The 15,388-nt window shown below is 40.5% G+C and overlaps 1 protein-coding gene across 1 annotated transcript in view; it reads left to right on the top strand.

The window, feature by feature from the left end:
- The first annotated feature begins 6,915 nt into the window (after positions 1-6,915).
- LOC131765896 (uncharacterized) overlaps positions 6,916-15,388 on the top strand; it is a 56,213-nt gene continuing 47,740 nt past the window's right edge. Inside the window, exons 1-2 of the mRNA XM_067008291.1 lie at positions 6,916-6,984; positions 11,058-11,451. Of these exons, the coding sequence (XP_066864392.1) occupies positions 6,916-6,984; positions 11,058-11,451 (463 nt within the window). The remainder of the gene's footprint in view (positions 6,985-11,057; positions 11,452-15,388) is intronic.

Raw genomic sequence — 15,388 nt, 5'->3', positions numbered from 1 at the left:
GAAAAGTCATTGATCTGACTGGTCAAATTTAAAAACACAGTTCAAGGCACATTTACAGTGGTTAGTAATTTAGAATTACTAACCACAATTTAGAAAGTCACGTTCACAGTTTCCCTCTTCCTACACCGTGGAACACATTGGCCGTTCCTCCAAAGTTTCCACTCCATAGAGCGGACCAGAGATGACGTTAACCCAGAACTGAGAGCTTGGCATGATATGGTGTCAGCCCCACCTAGAGCTCTGGCATGTTATAACCCAACCCAGCTCTACAGAGAGCTCTGCATGGAATCTTGGGAGTAAACTCAGCCATAATAATGTGATTCTGTTTTTCATTTGGTTTTCTTCCTTGCTTAACTTTCCCTGGCCACTCTGACAAACAAACTGTCAGGCATTCCTGGGCCACTCACTAACTTTATTCCATTTAATGTCATCCAGATTCCCAAGAAAATTACTAAAAATAAGGAGGGAAATTTGGAACATGGTGAGTTTTAGATGCCTGAAATATACAGTTAATTGAATCCAGTTAAGTAGCAAATTATTTGGAACTCTAATATGCCAGTAGAATAGCAGACTAAGCTCAATTTAATGTACTCTTACTGGAGACATGTAAATTCTGGGTGAATTTTGAAAAAGTTAAAAGCACATAGCTGAGATTAAAAGAAAGAAAGGAACACCTGCATGTTTCAGAAAGTAACAGAGAAACTAAATCCAGAGAAATAAGAGCGGACTGGTATCTATGGGTTCTGTTCCTTAGTATAGGCCTTATGTAAATAGGGGCTGGAGCTAGAAATCTCACATTACCTTGAGGCCAGGAATTTAGACTCAGGAAGGAACAATATTGAGAAGTTCATACAGATATCCTACAGAAATTTCATGAGGAACTGCTTAGTCCATTAAGAGGGCCAAGGGAGGTGGTGAGGAAGATTGATATCTCTTGAAAACCTTCAGGTACAGAAAACATCAACACCTCTGAAATGTAGGCCGATCCTTCCCAGAGTTGTGATGGCCAGCTTGTCACTAACCTGCAAGGCCCTGTATGAATCAGAAACTGCAAGGAGAGGAATTCAAAGAAAAACAGATGCAGGATGGGTGTGGCAATAAATCCTAGGACCCTATCAGAAACAAATTTAAAACCACTCTAAAGGGAAATTTTAACAAACCAGAGCAGAAATTATCCTAACCAGAATAGAATAATAATTCTGAGGAATTTACTTTACTTATTTAAGTAATATTCAGTGCATTTCCATGGCCAGGCCCCTTTGAAGAATTCTAAAACATATACAAACAATTCATTTACATCTTATATATTCCACCATCCAGAGCAAAATTCACTTAAGAACTGCACTGGAAATTGGCCAGCACTATGGAGAAAATAAAAAGGTGTTTACCATCAAAAAATGTGAAGGCAAGAAAGACAATGTCAAATTTTTAATTACCCTGTGGTTTATTTAAATCTTTTGGAAACCCAAAACAGAGAAAACCTAGGAGGAAATGAAGATTTAAATATTTAGAGATTTATCAACTCATCTATAAAAGCTTTATTAATCTCTTCTTTTAATAACATTCCTGAGAGGTATAAATGTGTCCAGTGACAGGGTTGAATAAGCCAGAGAGAATTTCAATTGTTTACTATTCTTGGTCAGCTATTAAGACCTTTCAGGAGCGTCTTGATTTTCATGGCATCATCTAACAAAAAGCAGCATATTTTACAGAAAGTCCTGGTCCACTTTTTGGCTTGCTTTTGTGTTTATGTTTTTGTTTTTTTCACATTGGGCAGTACATTAGGCTACCTATTGCATACTCCCTCATTCATGCATGCATGCATTCAAACAATATTTACTGAGTGGAGATATTTAATTAACACTCAATAAATGATGTTTAGATGAATGAATGTGCTTTTTATCAAAGTAAGTGTAAGTACTGAGAAAAATTACAGAATGTATGATCCCAGCCCCACAAAAGCTTATAATTGTGTTGAGGATATAATATATGCTGAGGAAATAAGTAATACATCATATTGGACAGTTTTTAAGTTCAAAAATGAGTTTTTATAAATAATCAGAGCCTAAGGAGGACAAAGAAGGGACAGTTCATTATGGGTTGAATCTATCAATAAATGTACATTTCAGATGAGATTTGAGATTGACCTTAAAGAAAGAAGAGGACTCAGATATATGAACAGAGAACAAAAAAGGCATGGTGATAGCATGTGCATAGATAATGTGGCCAATATTTATGTTCTTCATTAAAGATAGTCAGAGATAACCCAAACGTAACTGTTTCCATGGGTCCATTCTCAGTATCCAAACAAAATGGAAAATCCTATCTTAGCAAAACTAATGAAAAACAGTCTTTAACAAAGAGATTGTGAAGGAAAGGGGGAGAGAAAGGCTTGCAAACCACACCATACAACAAAACTTATTTAATTATTTGTTTAATTTTCTCCCTTTGAAAATTTCCTCTCCCTCTCTCTGTACGTCTCTCTTCTTCCACATCTGGCCACACTCTACCAGCCATCTTTACAGATCTTTCCAGAACTCTCCAACCTAGTTTCATTATGCCACAATTTAAACATCTCACAGGTCTCCAGGATGCATCCCCATCACTTATTCCACAAAGACAAACAAAGAACACTTCTCAGGATCACGTTTCTTTGAAGGAAGAGGTCATGAGGAGTGATTATCAATAATATAAGCTGGAGAGCAGTGACTTAAAATACCATATTTCCTCTTAGAATGTGAATACAGAGAACTTTGGGAAACTAGAAAATCTAGAAAGGATTCATTGATAATTATTTATTTCAATGAATAAAATGAAATGTAATAATACGGCTAAACTCTGACAGGTTAACTTTTTCAAAAGTTGCTTTCACACACCTTCACTATTGGGATGTTTGATAAACACATCTTTCCTTCTTTACTTTCTTCTTTCTTTGAAGATACTGGCACCAAACTTTCAAACAATAAGAACCTTCCCATAAGTCCCTTGCCAGGCAAGATTAAGGTATAACAATCCAAACAGATTTTTGAAGAAGATAACTGGTTGAAAGCACAGGAAAAGAGTTGGGTTTCTCTTTTTCAACAGTCACATAAAGAGTAATGTGGGAATTGGTTTAAAAAGTCTCTCTCCATGAGGGGCTAAGGTTAAGATTAGAACTTCTGAGGCCAGAAGAGCAAAACAACTACAACAATCCACATATTTTCAAGAGCTGCCCTTTGGATGTGAGGGATTGATTTTTCCCACTATTTTTTCAGCAACCCAACTGGTGTCTTTATTAAATGACATAAGAGAATACAGTGTGGCCAAGAAGGCTTAGATTTCCTTAGCCCCAAGTTAGATATTCTCAATTGACTGTCTACTCAAATTAAAAAGAGAGGGCTTCCCTGGTGGTGCATTGGTTGAGAGTCCGCCTGCTGATGCAGGGGACATGGGTTTGTGCCCCAGTCTGGGAAGATCCCACGTGCCGCGGAGCGGCTGAACCCGTGAGCCATGGCCACTGAGCCTGCGCGTCTGGAGCCTGTGCTCTGCAACAGGAGAGGCCACAACAGTGAGAGACCCACGTAACGCAAAACAAACAAAAAAAAAAACAAAATCAAAACAGATAAAAAATAAATTAAAAAGAGAGATTTACAAGAGGAAACTGGATACAACTGAGTGTACTTTTATTTCAATCCTTTACCTGAATTTTTTGTTTTGTTTTCAATTCTTCGCTGAAGTGTCTACATTAATATGTTTGAAGAATATTTCCTTAAGTTGAAGTATTCATTCAGTATATTCATTTACTATAATTTAGAAAAGCCAAATGATTTAGGCAAATTCATTTCTATATTGCCACAGCAGTGTATTGTGAACTAAATGACACCTGGCAGTTCTTTACTCAGATACTAACTCAATTAGAAGGTAGAACAAGGATACCTACCCATTCAGGGAAGGAAAGGTCACTTAGCCTGTGTAGCTGTCTTAGGTCTCTTATCATCACAGTAACAAACTGAAGACTAAAACCCATGTAATCATCTCAATAGATGCAGAAAAAGCTTTTGAAAAAAAATTCAATATCCATTCATGGTAAAAACTCTCCAGAAAGTGGGCATACAGGGAACATACCTCAACATAATAAAGGCCATATATGATAAGCCCATAGTTAACATACTCAATGGTGAAAAGCTGAAAGCATTTCCCCTAAGATCAGGAAAAAGACAAGGATGCCCACACTTACCACTTTTATTGAATGTAGTTTTGGAAGTCCCAGCCACAGCAATCAGACAAGAAAAAATAAATAAATAAAAGGACTCCAAAATGGAAAGGAAAAAGTAAAACTGTCACTGTTTGCAGATGGCATGATACATAAAAATCCTAGACACCATCAAAAAGCTATTAGAGCTCAAAAATGAACTTGGTAAATTTGCAGGATACAAAATTAATATATAGAATCTGCTGTATTTCTATATGCTAACAGTGAACTATCAGAAAGAGAAATTAAGGAAACAATCCCATTTACAATCGCATACAAAAGAATAAAATACATAAGAATAAACCTGCCTAAGGAGGTAAAAGACCTGTACCCAGGAAACTATACGACACTGATAAAAGAAATTAAAGATGACACAAACAGCTGGAAAGATATACCATGGTCACAGATTGGAAGAATTAATATTGTTAAAATGACCATCATACTCAAGGAAATCTATGGATTCAATGCAGTCTCTATCTAAATATCAATGGCATTTTCCACAGACCTAGAACAAATAATTTTAAACTTTGTATGGAAACACAAAAGATCCTGAACAGCTAAAACAGTCTTGAGAAAGAAGACCACAACTGGAGGAATCATGCTCCCTGGCTTCAGACTGTGCTACAAATCTACAGTAATCAAAACAGTATGGTACTGGCACAAAAACATTGATCACTGGAACAGAATAGAGAGCCCAGAAAGAAACCTATGCACTTATGGTCAATGAATCTATGACAAAAGAGGCAAGAATATGCAATGGAGAAAAGTCTGGGCTTCCTTAGGGATGGTTTCATCAATTAAGTTATTTTCTTAAATGGACCATACTTTTACATGTCTTTGTATACCTTGTGATTTTTTTGGTTGAAAATTTGGCTTTCAAATATTATAATGTGGTGTCTATGGAAATCAGATTCTCCCACTTTCCCAGGGTTTTCTGGGCTTTTGATTGTTGAGGGCTGTAGTAGTCTGTTTGTTTAGAGACCTTTCCAAACTATTTTTACAATGACTGTATTCCTTATCATATGTAGGCACTGAAGTCTCTGTTCCTTTAGTTCATGCTTAGCTAATGTTTTGACAGAGATTTCCTTGAATTCCTGCACCTAAAACAAACAAAAACAAATATACATAAGCACATCCACATGCACACTCAAAAGCACACACCTCTCCCCATTGTGCAGATTGCCGGATCACTTCTGCAACATTGAGTTGACCTGCATTGAGTTCAGGGCTCAGCCCATGGTAAAAGCTTAGAGACTCCTCTGGTGTTTTCAGAACATGTATCTTATCTTGAGTATGCATGTGGCTTTCTTAATCTCTCTGGACACATGTGTACTTTTTGTATATTCTAATTTCCCAAAGAATCTCCCCCAACTTTTGCTCCTGGATCTTATGTGGTCTATTGTATTTCAATGCACAGTCTTCTGCCCCAGCCATCTGTGCTTTGTTAGTTCACCTTGCACTTTTTTTGAGCAATGACCACTGCTTTTCCAGACTGTGTTCCAAGTTAGGTAAGACAGAGATAAGCATCTTGTGTCAGTCTTTCAGGTAGCTCCCAGACAGGTTAGAACAGATACACATAATAATCTGAGAGTACGGTCTCTTCTGCTCCCTCCTGAAGCAGGTTTGAGGGTCCCATACTAGGAATGGTCTGCTGCTATTTTAAGACTATCATTGCATTAAGACTCCACCACTGGAGGCGAGAAGATGGCGGAAGACGCGGAGATCACCTTCCTCCGCACAGATACATCAGAAATACATCTACACGCGGAACTTCTCCTATAGAACACCCACCGAATGCTGGCAGAAGACCTCAGACCTCCCAAAAGGCAAGAAACTCCCCACATACCTGGGTAGGGCAAAAGAAAAAAGAATAAACAGAGACAAAGAATAGGGATGGGACGTGCACCAGTGGGAGGGAGCTGTGAAAGAGGAAAGTTCCCACACACTAGAAGTCCCTTCGCGGGCGGAGACTGCAGGTGGCCGAGGGGGGAAGCTCCGGAGCCACGGAGGAGAGCGCAGCCACAGGGGTGCGGAGGGCAAAGCGGAGAGATTCCCACACAGAGAATCGATTCTCGCACAGAGGATCGGTGCCGACCGTCACTCACCAGCCCGAGAGGCTTGTCTGCTCACCCGCCGGGGAGGGTGGGGCTGGGAGCGGAGGCTCCGGCTTCAGTCGGATCCCAGGGAAAGGTCTGGAGTCGGCAGAGTGAAAACAGCCTGAAGCGGTTAGGGCACCACGGCTGGCCGGGAGGGAGTCCGGGAGAAGTCTGGAGCTGCCGAAGAGGTAAGAGACCTTTTCTTCCCTCTTTGCTTCCTGGTGGGCAAGGAGAGGGGTTTAAGCGCACTGCTTAAAGGAGCTCCAGAAATGGGCACAGAGCTGCCGAAGAGACAGGAGACTTTTTCTTGCCTCTTTGCTTCCTGGAGCGCGAGGAGAGGGGATTAAGGGCACCACATAAAGGAGCTCCAGAAACGGGCGCGAGCCGCAGCTGTTGGCGCGGACCCCAGAGACGGGTGTGGGATGCTAGGGTTGCTGCTACCGCCACCAAGAGGCCTGTGTGCGAGCACAGGTCACTCTCCACACCGCCCCTCCCGGGAGCCCGTGCAACCCGCCACTGCTGGGTCCCGGAATCCAGGGACAGCTTCCCCGGGAGAACGCGCGGCACGCCTCGGGCCGGTGCAGCGTCATGCCGGCCTCTGCCATCGCAGGCTCGCCCGGCATCCATGCCCCTCCCTCCCCCCTGGCCTGTGCCAGAGTGCCCGAATCAGCTGCTCCTTTAACCCCGTCCTGTCTGAGCAAAGGGCAGACGCCCTCGGACGCCCCAACACAGAGGCGGGGCCAAGTCCAAAGCTGAACACCAGGAGCTGTGCGAACAAAGAGGGGAGGGGGAGGTCTCTCCCAGCAGCCTCAGAAGCAGCGGATTAAAACTCCACAATCAACTTGAAGTGCCCTGCATCTGTGGAAAGCCTGAATAGACAGAGAAATATCCCAAGTTGAGGAGGTGGACTTTGGGAGCAAGCTATACCATTATTTTCCCTTTTCTTTTTGTGAGTGTGTATGTGTGTGCTGCTGTGTGAGATTTTGTCTGTATAGCTTTGCTTTCACCATTTGTCCTAGGGTTAGACTGATTCTTTTTTTTTAATAGAAATTTTTCTTCCTAATAATTATTTTTTATTTTAATAACAATATTTTCACCTACTTTATTTTGTCTTCTCCCTTTCTTTCTTCCTATCTTCCTTCCTTTCTTCCCTACTTCCCTCCTTCCTTCCTTCCACCCTTCTTTCCTCCCTTCCTTCCTTCCTTCCTCCCTTCCTTTCTTCCTTCCTTCCCTCCCTCCCTCCCTCCCTCCTTCCTTCCTTCCTTTCTTTCCTTTCTATTTTTTCTCCCTTTTATTTTGAGCCATGTGGATTAAAGGCTCTTGGCGCTCCAGCCAGGCATCAGGGCTGTGTCTCTGAGGTGGGAGAACCAACCTCAGGACACTGGTACACAAGAGACCTCCCAGCTACATGCAAAATCAAATGGCGAAAATCTCCCAGAGATCTCCATCTCAACACCAAGACCCAGCTTCACTCAAGGACCAGCAATGAACAGTGCTGGACACCCTATGCCCAACAAAGAGCAAGACAGGTCTACAGCCCCATCCATTAGCAAAGAGGCTGCCTAAAATCATAATAAGGATACCAACATCCTCAAACATACCACCAGACGTGGACCTGCCTACCAGAAAGACAAGATCCAGCCTCATCCACCAGAACAGAGGCACTAGTCCCCCCAACCACGAAACCTACTCAACCCACTCAACCAACCTCAGCCACTGGGGACAGCCACCAAAAACAGTGGGAACTAGGAACCTGCAGCCTGTAAAAAGGAGACCCCAAACACAGTAAGATAAGCAAAATGAGAAGACAGAAAAACACACAGCAGATGAAGGAGCAAGATAAAAACACACCAGACCTAACAAATGAAGAGGTAATAGGCAGTCTACCTGAAAAAGAATTCAGAATAATGATAGTAAAGATGATTCAAAATCTTGGAAATAGAATAGACAAATTGCAAGAAACAGTTAACAAGGACCTAGAAGAAATAAAGAGGAAGCAAGCAACAGTGAGCAACACAATAAATGAAATGAAAAATACTCTAGATGGGATCAATAGCAGAATAACTGAGGCAGAAGGACGGATAAGTGACCTGGAAGATAAAATAGTGGAAATAACTACTGCAGAGCAGAATACAGAAAAAAGAATGAAAAGAACTGAGGACAGTCTCAGAGACCTCTGGGACAACATTAAACACACCAACATTCAAATTATAGGGGTCCCAGAAGAAGATAAAAAGAAAGGGACTGAGAAAATATTTGAAGAGATTATAGTTGAAAACTTCCCTAATATAGGAAAGGAAATACTCAATGAAGTCCAGGAAGCACAGAGAGTCCCATACAGGATAAACCCAAGGATAAACACGCCAAGACACATAATAATCAAACTGTCAAAAATTAAATACAAAGAAAACATATTACAAGCAGCAAGGGAAAAACAACAAATAACACACAAGGGAATCCCCATAAGGTTAACATCTGATCTTTCAGCAGAAACTCTACAAGCCAGAAGGGAGTGGCAGGACATATTTAAAGTGATGAAGGAAAAAAACCTACAACCAAGATTACTCTACCCAGCAAGGATCTCATTCAGATTTGATGGAGAAATTAAAACCTTTACAGACAAGCAAAAGCTGAGAGAGTTCAGCACCACCAAACCAGCTTTACAACAAATGCTAAAGGAACTTCTCTAGGCATGAAACACAAGAGAAGGAAAAGACCTACAAGAACAAACCCGAAACAATTAAGTAAATGGTAATAGGAACACACATATTGATAATTACCTTAAATGTAAATGGATTAAATGCTCCCACCAAAAGACACAGACTGGCTGAATGGATACAAAAACAAGACCCAGGGCTTCCCTGGTGGCGCAGTGGTTGAGAGTCTGCCTGCCGAAGCAGGGGACACGGGTTCGTGCCCCGGTCTGGGAAGATCCCACATGCCGTGGAGTGCCTGGGCCCGTGAGCCTGAGCCTGCGTGGCCGAAGCCTATGCTCCGCAACGGGAGAGGCCACAACAGTGAGAGGCCCACGTACTGCAAGAAAAAAATAAATAAATAAAAACAACAACATTCATTTATTAAAAAAAAACAAAAAAAACCAAGACCCATATATATGCTGTCTACAAGAGACCCACTTCAGACCTAGGGACACATACAGACTGAAAGTGAGGGGATGGAAAAAGATATTCCATGCAAATGGAAATCAGAAGAAAGCTGGAGTAGCAATTCTCATATCAGACAAAATAGACTTTAAAATAAAAACTATTACAAGAGACAAAGAAGGACACTACATAATGATCAAAGGATCGATCCATGAAGAAGATGTAACAATTGTAAATATTTATGCACCCAATGTAGGAGCACCTCAATACATAAGGCAAATACTAACAGCCATACAAGGGGAAATCGACAGTAATACAATCATAGAAGGGGACTTTAACACCCCACTTTCACCAATGGACAGATCATCTAAAATGAAAATAAATAAGGAAACACAAGCTTTAAATGATATATTACACAAGATGGACTTACTTGATATTTATAGGACATTCCATCCAAAAACAATAGAATACACATTTTTCTCAAGTGCTCATGGAACATTCTCCAGGATAGATCATATATTGGGTCACAAATCTAGCCTTGGCAAATTTAAGAAAATTGAAATCGTATCAAGTATCTTTTCTGACCACAACGCTATGAGACTAGATATCAATTACAGGAAAAGATCTGTAAAAAATACAAACACATGGAGGCTAAATAATACACTACTTAATAACGAAGTGATCACTGAAGAAATCAAAGAGGAAATCAAAAAGTACTTAGAAACAAATGACAATGGAGACACGACAACCCAAAACCTATGGGATATAGCAAAAGCAGTTCTAAGAGGCAAGTTTATAGCAATACAATCATACCTTAAGAAACAGGAAACATCTTGAATAAACAACCTAACTTTGCACCTAAAGCAATTAGAGAAGGAAGAACAAAAAACCCCCAAATTTAGCAGAAGGAAAGAAATCATAAAGATCAGAGCAGAAATAAATGAAAAAGAAATGAAGGAAACAATAGCAAAGATCAATAAAAGTAAAAGCTGGTTCTTTGAGAAGATAAATAAAATTGATAAACCATTAGCCAGACTCATCAAGAAAAAAAGGGAGAAGACTCAAATCAATAGAATTAGAAATGAAAAAGGAGATGTAACAACGGACACTGCAGAAATACAAAAGATTATTAGAGATTACTACAAGCAACTCTATGCTTGTAGAGTTGAATCACCTAGTTATGGGAATGGGAGGGGAAAACCTGTCAGCTTTTCCCCTAGCCTTACTTGGAGGCCCCATCAACCAATCTCAGATTGGTCTTGGGAACTGACAGCTTGAGAACACAGTCTGGTCACAAACTGTATACTACTTACATGTGCCTGGAGGATAGAAAAGAAATTAATTTTCTTATAGAATAGGGTTTTATTTTTAGTGAGGGAAAGGAAATGGGTAATAACTACCCCAATCACCAAAGTCTGAAAATGTAGAGGACATAGCCTTGCATATAGGTAGGTTAAGCTGAGAATCACTTAGCAAGATATAATTAGAAAAAAAGTGGCTCTGAAATCTTCTGAATAATCAATTGACTGTGTTAATAAGAAGATCACAGAGTAACCTTGAACTCTACTTTTTAATGGTTGGCTTTGTTCATCACTGAAGTTTTGTCTTGTCTTTTGTTTTTCCCCCCAGTTTCAGAAAATTGCAGGTGATGCTAGGATTCCTTTGCCTCTCGACTCCTTCCATGTCCCAGTCTCTAGTCAGGAGGCCTTAGAAACTTCCAAAGACAACCTGGGGGTCCCAGTCACAGAGCAGGGTCAGGAGTCTTTGGAGGATTTCATTGCTAGAACATGTTCTCCTTCAGCGGACGTCATTTCTGGAACTGGAAGTCAAAGAAAAGAAGGGGAATTATCTAGAAATAGCTGGTCTTCTTCAGAGAAAATGAGCAAAGCAAGTGAATATACCAAAAAATACTCTGCTAAGAAACAACCTGGGAAGGACCTGCATTCCTGCTCTGACTCACCTGTAAAGCAGAAAAGCAAAGGAATTGGGCAAAATAATTCTTTGCTTAATGAACCAATTAGAAGTGAGTCTTCGAGAAAACACATTTCTGTTAAGAAAGAGAGTAGAATAGTGACTGTTTCATCAAAGACAACTAAAAGTAAACTCAGTCTACTAGAACATTCTGAAAGTGATACTCTTGGATCTGATTGTGAATTTCAAGAAAGCTTCCATACTCTATCATGCCTAACATAGGTATAAATCTTTTAAAGTTATGTGGTTTTTTGCCTTAAAATTTTCATAGATTACTTATGTTTTTATTATAGCATATGATGTTTTCAATTACTTGACTGGAAGCCATTAGAGAAAGATTTTTCTATACTTTTTTATTATAATGAAAGTTTTGGTGTATTCTTCCTTGTGACAGTTTGCACCATTCATTCAGCTAGTGTTTACTGAAGTCTTCATATGTACAGTACTTTTCTGGGTGCTATTGCTTTCAGCAGTAAACAAAATAAAGCTTTTACTCTCCTGGAACTAACACTCTGTGGTGGGAGAAAACATAAACAACAAAGCAGGGTAAGGGGTAAAAATAGATGGGAATAATAAATGGAATAGCTTTACCATTTGGTTAAATGTAAAACTATTATGAATCACATGGCCAGAAGCCATTGATGTATTTTAATTCACAATAACCAGAGAGCCTCAAACATTTACCAAGGCACTTAACCGTGTTTATGGATTACAGCAATGCTATGAGGTTGGGAACTGTTACCATCCCATTTTATAGATGAGGAGTCTGAGGAGACATTATGTGAGTTGCCCAGAATTACACAGCTATAAGCAAGCTGCGAATTGACCCAAACCGATTATCTTTTTTTTTAATGTATGGATTTATTATGTTTCATTTGTTTCTGATTTATGTGATTTTTTCTTTAAATATTTTTTTGATGTCGACCATTTTTGAAGTGTTTATTGCATTTGTTACAGTATTGCTTCTGTTTTATATTTTGTTTTTTTTGCCACAAGGCATGTGGGATCTTAGCTGCCTGACCAGGGATCGAACCCTCACCACCTCCATTGGAAGGCGAAGTCTTAACCACTGCACCACCAGGGAAGTCCCCCTTATGTGATTATTTTTCTGGAAGTTTTTAAAAATTTTACTTTTTATTGACGCACAGTTGAATTACAGTGTGTTAATTACTGTTGTACAGGAAAGTGACTCAGTTATACATTTATAGACATTCTTCTTCATATTCTTTCCATTATGGTTTATCATAGGATATTGAATATAGTTCCCTGTGCTCTACAGCAGGACCTTTTTGGTTTTTAAAAAATACATCCACTTAAAAAAAAATAAATGTATTTATTTATTTTTTATTTTTGGCTGCATTGGGCCTTCGTTGCTGCTCGCAGGTTTTCTCTAGTTGCGGTGTGTGGGCTTCTCATTGTGGTGGCTTCTCGTTGCAGAGCACGGGCTCTAGGTGCATGGACTTCAGTAGTTGTGGCATCGGGCTTAGTTACTCTCTGGCATGTTCCCGGACTGGGGCTTGAACCCGTGTCCCCTGCATTGGCAGGCGTGTTCTTAACCAGTGTGCCACCAGGGAAGTCCCACGTAGGACCTTTTTGTTTATCCATCCTGTATATACACCAGTTTGCATCTGCTAATCCCAAACTCCCAATCCAACCCTCTCCCACCCCCTACCCCTTGGCAACCACCAGTCTATTCTCTATGTCCTTGGTTATGTTTCTGTTTCACAGATAGGCAGAATCCAGGCTCTTAATTACTTTGTTATCCTGTTTCCTTGTTAAGAGAGGAAGGGTTTAAGGAAGGCACTGAGAGAGAAGCCAGTGAGCAATGAGCACTATAAGTGCAAAAGAGCAGGGCTGTCAGAAAGCACACCTGTCTTCTTCCCCCATCTGAGCAGAATTTTTAAACGGCAGAGTATGTAAGAGTATGTGATGACACATCTCTGGATTAAATTATGTCTCCCTGGTAAAACATGCACAGATAAGTCTTTAGTTCAGTCAGACTGAAAGGTGAGATCAGAGAAAACCTGGAGTGTCAGATTTCTTCTAAAAGGTCCTGCCTGATTGTTACTAAGAGGACTACTAGAGTACTAGTTAGTTCATTAGTCATGGATTGAGTGTTAGAGGAGTGAAACAATGAGCAAGATGTAGCGTTGGCCCTTTAGCAGTGGAGTGAGAGGGGAAGATGCACAGCAGATGTCTCTCATCCTGCATGTGACATGCTGTGACGGAAATATTCAGGGCGTTTAGTCAGTGTTTGTGGAAGAAGAGGGGGAGCTGTGAGGCAAAGAAAAGTCATCGAAAGAGGCAGTCCCTAAGCTAAGTCTTAAAGGACTCATGAAAAACTGGTGAGTCAGCCGGTGAAGAGCAAGGATAGTCAAGGCAGAGAGGACAGTGGAAGTCCAGAGCCGTGAGTGTGCGAGGTGTGTGTTACAGAGCCACAGGCACAGGCTCTGGAGGATCAGTGCAGTGTCACCAGGCAGTGGTAAGTGCCCCTAAAGGAGTCAGCGAGGAGGAGGAGAGCGGGTATTAACCATTCATGTGTGTGGAGCTGGGTTCCTCAGAAAATAGCTAAGAATGGAAAGGACAAGTTCAGGTGGCATTTTAGACCACTGACATCAGTATGGATGAGGATTTGAAGAAGGCTGGAGACAATTACGCCCCACTCTCTGAGGAGCAGTGTTTTTAAATTTTCGAGTGGGACTTTCACACTGCCACCTCCTCTCCTGTCCCTACTGAAAGGTTTATAGGCCGGCAGAAGGGAGAACCTGGCTTAAGTAAAGTTAATCAGGTTTCTTTACTGTACAGCTTCTCGGGGCTGCTGTAGGCTAATGTTCATTCTGGGTCGTCACAGCAGGCGTATGGTACACAGCCATCCTCAAAGCTATCTGATTGTAGAGTCCTTTTTTAATAGAAGTGTCTAACAACTGGTTCCACCAAACAGCAATTTGGTAACTTCTAGACCAGGAAATAGAAAGGGGTCTAAAATAAGGTATAGATGAAGGGAGGAAATAAGTTCTAATTGTATTTAGGAAATTACAAGCAAGACTTGATCTTGGGAAGTAAGGAAGAAGTAGGAAGCAGAGGCTGAACTCCCATCTGTGTGACAAAGGTTGGGTGGTGGTATCATTGAGTTTGGAAATAGGGGATAAAGAACTGATTTGGGGAAAAGACTTTAGTTCTGGACATGTAGAATTTTAAAGCACCTGTAGAATTCAGGAGGCAAACTGGTAGATAACTGGACATGCACGTGAAGACATGGAAAGATAAAAATTTGAATGTCTTCAGCACTTAGCAGTCATTAAACTCATGAAAATGGATGAGATTCCAGCGAATTGTGAGTACTGACAAAGAATTCTGTCAGCAGAGAAAGAATTCTGGGAAGGAGAGAGGTGATAGAGTTTCAAGAAGGAGGAAGTAGATGACAGTGTCATCCTTCAGAGAATGTTAAGTGTCCATTGGATTTGGGCAGTTAAACCCCGAGTGACCTTAGAGCAGTTCAGTGAAGTGGTGGACAAGAAAGCCATATTGCAATAAATTGAGGGCATAGGGCTGCCTGTCGGGGCCAGGCGAGGCTAGTGAAGACAGTGGGAATAGGCTGCTCTGAAGGAGTTTGGATGAAAAGAGAAAATAATTAGCAAAAAAGAATTTTTTAGAATGAGAAGGACTTATATTTTATATGTTGAAATGAAGGAACCGATAAAGGAGATCCTGAAGATGTAGATAATAATTTAGAGAATTGGGGAAACATGGACATATGGATAAGAAAAAAACTTGTACAATATATAAAAATCACTTGAATCCTTTGAGTTGGATGGTTACTGGTAAGTTTAGGAGGAAATAAAGGTAAGAAGAGATAGAAGCTAAATTAGTTTAAACTGATAGCCTCAGTTTTCTTTGACAGGTTTTTCAGAGACACATATATACACATACATAATTACAGTTTTAAAATTCTTTCATAGTTACATATTTTATTAATCACATCTGAGAAA

The sequence above is a fragment of the Kogia breviceps genome, chromosome 11 (genome assembly GCF_026419965.1).
Source record: "Kogia breviceps isolate mKogBre1 chromosome 11, mKogBre1 haplotype 1, whole genome shotgun sequence".
NCBI classification, from domain to species: Eukaryota; Metazoa; Chordata; class Mammalia; order Artiodactyla; family Physeteridae; genus Kogia; species Kogia breviceps.
Note: the sequence above shows the minus strand (reverse complement) of the source record. Positions and strands in the feature narration are given on the sequence as shown.